This window comes from Notothenia coriiceps, unplaced genomic scaffold (assembly GCF_000735185.1).
Source record: "Notothenia coriiceps isolate Sejong01 unplaced genomic scaffold, NC01 NC01_scaffold00036304, whole genome shotgun sequence".
NCBI lineage: Eukaryota > Metazoa > Chordata > Actinopteri > Perciformes > Nototheniidae > Notothenia > Notothenia coriiceps.
This window is the reverse complement of record NW_011369005.1, coordinates 211,410-221,700: the sequence shown is the minus strand read 5'-3', so window position 1 is coordinate 221,700 and position 10,291 is coordinate 211,410. Positions and strand designations below refer to the sequence as shown.

Below are 10,291 nucleotides of genomic sequence, written 5' to 3'. Positions count from 1 at the left end.
GGGGGGGTTGCTCGCATCAGATGAATGTTAGGTAAAATCTGCTGGGTTACATCACCTCTCAGTGTAATGTATGGAGCTTCATTGTGACTGAGTCTGCCTCCTATTGGGTGCTCGGTGATGGGAGGACTGGATAAATAGCAGGGGAGATGCTGGTGAGGACGAGATGAGGAGCAGCAGAGGAAGTGGGAGGATCGAGGCTCAAAAGTCAATGCAACTGGACTGCATCTCAACTCTCTCTCACTCCACACTTTCTACGTGCTGCAAGTTTTCAAACCGGCATCTGCTGCATTCAGGTTTAAAAGAAGAAGGACCCTTCATTTTCCGCCGCTTAATTGACTGCTTCCGACCAAGATGATGATCCTTATCGCGGAGTTCTTCGTGGTGATTCTCAAGGTGCTCTGGGCTTTTGTAACAGCCGGCTGTAAATGGGTGGTGCGACCAAAGGAGAAGAGTGTGGCCGGACAGGTGTGCGTAATCACCGGGGCTGGAAGTGGCCTAGGACGGCTCTTCGCCAAAGAGTTTGCCCGGAGAAGAGCCATCCTGGTGCTCTGGGACATTAACAGCCAGAGCAATGAGGAAACAGCCGAGATGGTGAGGCAGATTTATCACGAGCTGGACACTCCCATCACCAAAGACGGTAAGAAATTAGGATGTTATCAGTTTTTAAAGCATGTTCTGAGAGGTCGAATTGTGTTTGCAGTGTGAAAAATCATAATAGTTGTGTACAAATATGACGGTGTGTGCAATATTTCAGTGTGTTCAGTCTACAGATATACCACAAGTCTTAAACACTGTTAAAATCACCTTTTTTTTTATTGCTCAAAATTCCAGAAAAGTGACATCTTAATCTCTCTAAAACTCAAACATGTTCAGTGAAACTAGGTCAAATTCCTTTTGGCTTATGCAGTGTGGAAAACATATTTCAAGGAGAGTAGTTGTAGTATTTCTGTACACTGAAATGTTGCACACTGTCAGATTGTTAAGGCTAAACAAACTGTTAAAATGACCTTTTATGTTGCCCAAAATTGCTGAAAAGTGACTTCCTAATCCCTCTAAAATCAATCAGGTACGCACTCAGAAATCACCAATACTTCCTAATCTTAAACCCATGTAATGTCCCTAAAATATGTCACAAAATCAGTTAGAAGCAGCCTGTTGAACACACTTTAATCCACTTTCTCCCCCTCTGTTCCCCTTCAGGACCTGTTGGAGGGGTCGAGGAGGTCCCCCCTTTCCAGCCGCAGGTCTACACCTATGTGTGTGACGTGGGGAAGCGTGAGCAGGTGTACGCCACAGCTGACAAGGTGCGTCGAGACGTGGGAAACGTGGACATACTGATCAACAACGCCGGCGTGGTCTCCGGACACCACCTCCTGGAGTGCCCTGATGAACTGATCGAGCGCACCATGGTGGTCAACTGCCACGCACACTTCTGGGTGAGCAAGATCGAGCATTTTCTTTCAAGATTCAAGGCTTCTATTACAAGTAATTGGAATATTGATATATATAAGTTGCAAACAGATGAATGTTGTGGATGTTCTTTCAAAAGTTCAGGTGTTTCACAGTCTTATGGCCTGTGGGATGAAACTGTCCCAGCACACTTCACTGAAAAGAGGCAAAAAAAGCATGTTAATATGTGGATTTAGAGTGAGGGTTGATCTAGCTGCAGTTTTCATGAGCATCATCAAATGAGATGCCACACTAATGTTTCCATTCATAAAACTGAAGACTCTAAGGTGTTCCAGACATTATTAAGAAGCCTTCCCTTGCTTTGAATCTAGTTTCATTCTGTCAGAGGAAAGTCATGAGTGTGTCTTTTTTAAAGTCTGGCATCGTGCAGACACAGATCCCCGAGGTATGTCAGCCCGTGGAGATGTGCACAGATCTAACCTGCGTGATGGAGGTTGTGTGCGTGGGATGGATCTGTGTCAGCCACATTTTGTTGGCAGTGATTTGTTGTGTATCAGGTTCTGCTCTCTGGCTCTCGTTCAGTGTGAATACTTATCTGAGAGGCTACGTGGACTTGATGGAGTGAATGTGTTGCACTTTAGATAAGCATGTGCTGCAGTGTTAGTGCTATCAGAGGTGTTTTTAAAGGGTGTGGGAAGACTCTGAGCTCCATGGACTCCATTGAGAAGCCTTACTGATGGGAATTGATTGCTTAGCATTGAAGCACCTCACATCATTGATTGCTTTACTCTGCTGCAGCCACCTCTGTCGGACACTTATTGTGATTGGGCACAAATTGCAAATGTGGGTCTGTAGTGTCCATCTTTGTATTTGTGACGATATGAGCTACGTGTGTCCTGAAACAGATTGTCTAAGGCTATGATTTGAAGCTCCCTAATTGAGCGTGAGTGTCAGGCAGGCAAGCAGGTTGTGTATTTCCTCCATTCAGCCTTTCATGCACCTCTCTACTGGCTATCTCCACGTTCTTTCACAGCCACGACTGGGAGTCAGGATCCAGTGGCAGATTTTGAATTTTTTAATGGGGGTCTGTGTTTGTGTTCTCCCATATTCTGTGGAGACCAGAGCGTGGTTTCTTTAAGAGGTCGGGAGTTGGGGGGGTGGCAGATGAAAGGAGGACTTAATGAATGGCGACGGGCAGAATAGAGGATGTGGTTCATTAAAGACACAAGCTGGATGAATAGAGCTTAGACTAACAGGGACCTGTCCACTTTCCTCCCTTACACAAACACAGTACAGTTACTCAGTGCATTCAGGTGGCACGTTACTCAAACCTTTTGATTCAGCTCCTCAACAAGAGGCTTTTAAAAGGGCTTAATTGTGGTTTATGACTCAACTAATACCCCCAGTTTAGAGCCAAGTCATACAAAGTTTGAAGTGTTTATTTAGGTGCACGCTGACAATGAAGAGATATGATAAAAGAAGGCAAAGGTTGAGATGAATTCAAAGAGTCTTTATACTTCCTTTGTCTTCTTCTCAGTTATCTTTTCATGCGTCATTGAAGAGGTCTTTTCTTATTCAACGAGACATCAGAGTGGCGATGTCAACCCCCAAAACTGCTCAGCTTTCCTTAGAGACAATTATTAAACTTTCCCACCCAGTTTCTCAAGAGCAAAACAAGACAAGATTTTGTGAAAGTTTACATTTGGTGGATAGTGTAGTAAAGGCATAGATGTGATTAGAGGTGTGTGTGTGCAGACCCCTCACTACTTCTCTGACTCCTCCCAACCTGATTTTTGGAGGCAATGGGTGCAGCTGCATGCCAGCTCTACACACACACATGTATATACACACAAGGACACACACACACAAGGACACACAGCTATGACTCAGTCCCTCTCTTCTTTTGGCTTTTAATGAGACGGGGTCATAACATTTAATTAGTTTGATGATGCTTTGATTAGTCCAGCTGGTGTTGTTCTTTTTCTAGGACGGGGAATGTGCCTCAGTGTCACCACAGTTTGTGTTTGAGGATTAGAGCGTGTGTGTATTTAGGGGAATGACATGAAAGGGAATCATCCCGTGCATCTTGAGCTGGTTACCCAACAGGTGGTTTTTGGTCACAATGAGCAGCAGCTTCCTCTCTCTGGGTTACATGAGAGCAGCGAGCGCTCCACAGTGACATGGCGGGAAAAGAGCAGAGGAAAAGAGGAAGGAAGGCAGTGGCTTCCCATCCACAGAGAGGCGAGAGGGTAATGGTAAGCTGCTGCTGACCCACTTTATCTGACAATTGCTTTCTTGTCTGCGGATCAGTTTGACAAGATGCCAGGCGACAGGAGCCAAGTTCTGCAGGCCGCATTCCTGCTGGAGCTGGAGAAAGGAGGCAGCCAGGCAGAAGGGTCCTACTTCACTGGTTTTATATGCCCCCCCCCCTCCGTTAGATTGGTGCACCTGTAGCCCTTGATACAGCGGGGACATGTTGGGTTTCTCCTGTACCTGTTCACATCTCAGGGAGGGGATAAAGGGGTAAAGAGAAGTCAGTTATTCCATCGCTTAGACGTGGATATCTTTAGAAAAGTTGGCAAGATTTTGATTGGTTTAATCATTCTGAACTTCCTTTAGTACATTCACACGTGGCTTTTATATCCTCAGAGCTATTGTTTCAAGAACATATCTTAAACGTGTGCGTTCAAATCAGAGAAAGACTTAATTTATGTTAAAACCCTTCAGAGAATTCTGACCGTAGCCTTTAAAGTTTTCTATCATATTAAAGTGAACATATTTGAGTTTGGGGACAAAATTCAGAGACTTTTAAAGACATATCTTGGACTTTGAGCATCTAGGGTGAACATCTTTCACTATTTTCAGAAGTTTTATGGACCAGTTGATTGATTTGAAGTTGGAAAACCATAGTTAGTTGGACCCAAATGTACAGAAGCTCAGTGTGAAGCAGTTACTTGAGTTGTTGGGTGCATGCAGTTCATTGACACTTCCTCCGCTGAGGCTTATGACCAGCATGGCCACCACAACAGGACCACTCTGCATCCATCCTCCTGTAAACGCAACCCACTCAAATTCCTCGATGTGTTTTCGGATCAGACGAGCTCAGGCGTTTTCTCCCTCTCGTCCGGGGAGAAGTCAGCCCAATTAAATGGCCATCTGGTGCTACGAAAAGGCCAATATTTTGTTCATATTCCTGTTGGTCAGGCGCTCACACTAATGCAGCCTGACACCCCAGCTGCAAGAAGCTTTGTGTGGCTTAAATGCTCCTGGGGGCACGCACCAATTAGGGGTTGCAGCGGGCAGAAGCACCCACACATAGGGCAAGGAGGCCCGGCTGTGTCAGCGGGTAATTTAGCGGAACAAGGGAGCGTTGAGACCCAATTACGGCCGCTCTGATGTAAGACACGAGCGCCTGGTTGCCTTCACACATTTTGTGTCTGAGAGGTCAGCGGGGGTCATACCCACATGCCAGAGCTGCCATGAGAAGCGGGACATCAGAGGAGGGTGGGAGCGTTTCACCATCTTCCTTCCCTCCATCATTCCCAGTTATTTTTAGCCCCAAATCAGCAGAATTGTCCAGTTGTATCTTGACTGTTGGCTCTGGCCGCGCAGCGCTGTGCCAGATCGAGTCATTCCCCGCTCTCTGAGTTTCTGTGGGAGTGGGAAACTTTGGCTGCAGTCATTTATATAAATATACGGGCATATCTGAAGTTAATGCTTCGTTTGCATGCAACATCCAGAGAACCTTCCTCAGCTTCTGCCCCAGGTTCTCCTCTCTTTGGGCCTCTCAGACTTAAGTACGTTTTACAAAATGTATTTCCTGAAAAAGTACAGATGTTTGGATCCGAGTCAGATCAGTTATACTGTAGCTTGCAGTAGAAAAGCGGTGAAGTCATCGTGCTCCGTTTCTCTGCGTAGATCTGACGTACTCCGGTTCAATTCAGATGCAGAGAGGAAGGAGTCAGTCGGTCCGATGCAGTTAATCTCTGGTTGCAGTTTTAATGAGGCTGTTCCTCCCTGCCAGTGGTTTCATGGCTGTACTACCTGGTACCATGCTCCACATGTTTACTGAATCATTTCTCTGGCCGGGCCTGCACACTGTACAACCAATGAAACTGTTATATGACCACACAATTATTGGAAACTAGGAATAAAACTGTCAAAGGTAATAACTAATGTTCACCTCAATTTTCCAGAACCCAAAGTGATGTGCATAAAAACTCACAATCTGTAGACGTTTACATATTGGTATTATTTCGAGCTGTAATGGTTCAGTTGATGATATTAAAGCCACATTTTCATGCAGAGAAAGCAGTTTCTAGCATCCCATGTTTCACATCTCCTGTCTTTGTGATTAAATCAGTGACATTAGAAAGGGTGTTGCAGGCTTCAAGCGTTGTTCATCACGACGGCAGCACACATCTGACCTGAATAGATGTCGCAGTGCGAGCAACAAAAGGCCTGCTGTTTGTTTGTGGACCTCCTGCGGGGAGAGTGATTGGTCAGTTCCTGTCGTTGCCGTCACATGTCACACCTGCTGATTGGCTCATGCGGAGTCCAAAGTCAGCAGACGGGCAGAATGAGGACTGGATCTGTAAGTTAATCAAGCGATAAGTCTCTGAATCTGCTCTGCTGGGCGGCTCCTCTCACCTCTCACGTGGATGAAGCCCTTTCATCTCTCAGCGCTCATCTGGCTGCCGATTGGTCCGCTGCTGATTGTGCTGAGAGACCAGAGGCTGGGTTTTATTGTTGTTGAGTGAACGGAGGCCTGTGATCGGCGTTGTCACCAAGTCTTTAGAGCCGGGCTCACCAGATCTGTGTGGGAAAAGAACAGATTGTACAGCAGCGAGCGTGCGTGCACACACACACACACACACACACACACACACACACACACACACACACACACACACACACACACACACACAGTGGATACCTGCAGAAAGGAAAACCCTCACACTTCCTTCAACATCCAATTCACACCTAGCACAAAGGAGAAAAGCTTTCAACTTCTTACATCCGCCAACAGGTTGCGTTTCGGTTCAGTTTGTCTGCAGGATTACAGAAAAAAATGTAGGCTTGATATTCTTTTAACTTTGTGGAAGAGTGCAGCGTTGGCTAAGTTAGACCCTGGTTGATTTGGGAGTTTATCTGAATCACAGGGCAGATAAACGCATTAGTTTTACTTTGGTTAACATTAGCTGGAAAGGGCATTTGTCCTGCATTCATGGGGTGTAAGAACAATAGGCAAGATAAGGGAAAGTTTACATGAAAAACAACTCAGAAACTGGTCTGAGTAAGGGTGTACATAACATTTGCGAGGATCTATCAATCTAACACAAGGATCCAATAAAATGACGCAAAAGTGAAATGCCGATGCTAACAGTTTTAAGATGTGCCTTTAATTTATAATCCTCAGTTTCCTCAATTCAATCCAAATGTACCTCCTCAATACAGATGTGTTATTCCACTTGTCAAATCAAATTGTAGTTGTGTTGATACAAACCTAACTGAGTTAGGTTGATTGCCTGAATTTCGGCAGAGTCAGAGATATCAGCAAGTATTCTAACATTGTCCGAAAACCCCGACTATAAAATCATATTGTGATGAAACTTTTACGACCCTGCTGCTCTGTCGGATTATATTTTTTTTGTGCATGTTATGAATTCTCATTCAGACGCGTCTCTGTGCATCACCATGGAGAAGAGGGGGAATAAGAGGGGGAATAAGAGGGGATCAAAGGGCTTTGGCACAGACAAACTAACCTTCCTCTCCCTTCTGTCTCCCTCAGACCACCAAGGCGTTCCTCCCCAAGATGCTGGAGCTGAATCACGGCCACATTGTGACGGTTGCCAGCTCCCTGGGTTTATTCAGCACAGCTGGAGTGGAGGTTAGTATCATACACAACAACCACACACACACACACACACACACACACACACACACACACACACACACACACACACACACACACACATCCTGGCGTTCCCACCATCCAAAAACCAGAGCTTTTTCTGCAGAGCGAGGTCAGGCCCCCTTTCTCTAAGTTGTCCCCCACCCGTTAAATTAAGGGACACAGATGAGCATTGGGGAGCCTCTTATAGATTTCAATCTGCAGCAGTGGGGGGGTGTGGGGCCCCTATTGGGCTCTGACAGCTCCCGAGGCAGCGAGACATCTTCATCACGGCTTTGTGAACAACGCTCAGTATTCAGCTCACAGCAGCGCCCGGAGGATAGTGTTTCCCTTCCTATAGTGTCCCCCTCCTGCTTGTTATTGTAATGCATATTAAAATATTAAGTGGAGTCATTTATCTCCATAAACGCAGTAAATTGTGGTTTTTCTTTGGAGATCTCAGTGTCATTTTCAGACGGCCTACAGGGACCGCGTTTGTTTTCATAGCTGCGCCTTTTGCTTTCCTTGTACGAACCATTCCTCCATAATGATTAAGTCTGCCTTCAAAGGGACTTGGTCAGTTTTTCTGCAGCTATTATACTTCCTGGAAATGCCTCGGCTGTGTTTTCAGACATTAATTTCAGGGAACTAAAGCCTCGTGTGTCATGCGGGCACAGTCAAATCTCTTTATCCTCCCCGCGTTTATCGACATGCATCTGTGTTTGCCTTAGAAAAAAAGATTATGTCCACGCCGGCGGACCACATCAAAACCTTCCAGCAGTCTCCTGATGCAGCGGGGAAGAATGCTAATGAAACTGTAGCTCGCTGTATCATTAACAGCACAGAAAGGCCCGGGGCATGTCTGATAATGTTCTGCCTGGCCTAACCTGTTCTCTCTCTCCTCCCTCAGGATTACTGCGCCAGTAAGTTCGGTGCCATCGGGTTCCACGAGTCGCTCAGCCATGAGATAAAAGCCTCAGAGAAGGAGGGCATCAACATGACTCTGGTTTGTCCTTACCTGGTGGCCACGGGAATGTTCAAAGGCTGCCGGATAAGGTCAGCCTCCTCACACACGTCTCACTTTTAACTCTGCATCTGGCTTCAGTTTCTCCAATCGTCACCACGTAAAGTCGCCTCCTCGCAAACACCTTCTTTAGAGTTCAAGGCAGCAGAGATTGTTTTTTAAGAGTCACTTGTACAAGTCTGCTTAAACAAAGACATTCCCAGGAGATACTTTACTAACAGGTGCACCTCCCCCCCCCTCGTTCTGCTGTAATAGTCCCCACTTTGTTTAATGGTTACAGTCAGCAGGTGGCTTCACTGTGCCTCAACATTTCACAGCCTTTTTAACCAGTATCACTACATTTAAGGATAACAACATAAAGCCAAAGCCCTTTGCACTCCAGTTTCTGAATCATTTCAATCAAATCTAACTTTCTTTCCTACAAAAATGCAACTCTGTCAGCTTCACAATAACAAAGTGCACAAAGAAAGTGAAAACATTCGCTAAAGCAATATCTCGCTATGTTAAAGATGTTAAAACTTGATAAGTGCATCTCCTTCCTTAATCCAGATCTGCCTCAAAATGCATTATGTTATTCTTTGGCTTGTGCTACACACTCTCTCTTAGTTTCATGACAATCTTGCAAGTCGTTTTTCCGTAATCCTGCAAACAAACAACAAATTAAGCCAAAAACGTCCCGAGTTACAAACACAATTCTAAGGACCAGAGAGCAGAAAACAGACACACTACATGTTGAGTTTCGTGACTTTTTGAGCCTGTAAATGACAGATGTTCTGCCCACAGGAAGGAGATTGAGCCTTTCCTCCCCCCCCTGAAGCCAGAGTTCTGTGTGAAGCAGTCGATGAGGGCCATCCTCACCGACCAGCCCATGATCTGCACGCCTCGCATCGTCTATATGGTCAACTTCATGAAAAGGTGAGCTTCGGTATAAAGTTCATGAACATTGAGCAGTGAGAAGGTTTCAATGTATTCTGTTCTCTTATTGCAAAGGGTTACTTCTCCCTGTAACTGGTGAAATGTTCTCAACTGTCTTCTCAATAAAGAATTGTAATTACAAAATAACACAAGGTAAGCTTCCTCCGACACTGTAATAATACGTTTATTTAGTATAGCACCTTTCACAGAAATAGAATTCACAAGAAGGAACACAAGTTCAAATGAAGACCACAGAATTTAATAAGGCAGAAATTAAGGTTAAAACAAAAACACAGACCACGTAGAGTCGCGAAAGGAACACATATCACACACATCTTAAAGTGGACCTATCATGCTATATTTGAATAATATAGTGTAGGACCACCTATAAGGCATATTTATACTTTTTATTTTTCAAAATACCAAACAGATCATGCATTTTAGCCATTCCTCATTTCGCTCAATTTAACACTGTCTTTGCATCATGGGCTGATTCTGTGAGAACAGCACCATCTACAGGCCTGGCATATGTACTACAGCGTCTCCAGCGCTTTCCAACGGCAATGTCCGTGGCTGTCTCCTCCTGATTGGTGGAGTTGGCCCAATAGCCGTAGCACCACTTCTGTGACATCACAGAAGTGTTCAAATCTGGATCAGTCTGTATCAGATCGGTTGCAGCCCCTTTTTAAGAGATTTGGGTATGGAGGAAAATAGAGAGGGTTGTGTTTTCTGACACTTGGTGAGTTCCCTGGAACACCGGGGACACATATTCATGTAGAAAAGATGTACAAAATTGCATTTTGCATGATAGGACCCCTTTAAGTAGAAACAAAAGCCAATGTAAAAAGATAGGTCTTCAGTTGTTTTTTGAAAAGCTTCTTCAGCAGGGGTGTCAAATCCGGCCCGCGACTTCATTTCATGTGGCCCCACAAGAGCAAAGAATATAATATGTTTATTATACGGTTACATGCCGCTTTAGAGAAGCACATTGCCCATAAACTACATGTCCCACAATGCATCTCAAATATGACTTTTTTCCTAGAATTTGA

At 45.0% G+C, this 10,291-nt stretch overlaps 1 protein-coding gene across 1 annotated transcript; it reads left to right on the top strand.

Annotated features, from left to right (window-relative positions):
• Positions 1–148: 148 nt before the first annotated feature.
• LOC104963500 (retinol dehydrogenase 10) lies at positions 149–9,246 on the top strand. Its single transcript, XM_010792099.1, has 5 exons — positions 149–637; positions 1,201–1,436; positions 7,202–7,300; positions 8,214–8,359; positions 9,111–9,246. Exons 1-5 carry the CDS (start codon positions 352–354, stop codon positions 9,244–9,246), a joined length of 903 nt encoding a protein of 300 aa, XP_010790401.1. The 5' UTR covers positions 149–351.
• The last annotated feature ends 1,045 nt before the right edge of the window (positions 9,247–10,291 follow it).

What these genes read in the sequence shown, in the direction of transcription:
- LOC104963500 (XM_010792099.1), top strand. Translation starts at nt 352, where the DNA reads ATGATGATCCTTATCGCGGAGTTCTTCGTGGTGATTCTCAAGGTGCTC. An exon ending in CACTCCCATCACCAAAGACG is followed by an intron (nt 638 to 1,200) that starts GTAAGAAATTAG and finishes GTTCCCCTTCAG; the next exon opens with GACCTGTTGGAGGGGTCGAG. An exon ending in TTCAAAGGCTGCCGGATAAG is followed by an intron (nt 8,360 to 9,110) that starts GTCAGCCTCCTC and finishes TTCTGCCCACAG; the next exon opens with GAAGGAGATTGAGCCTTTCC.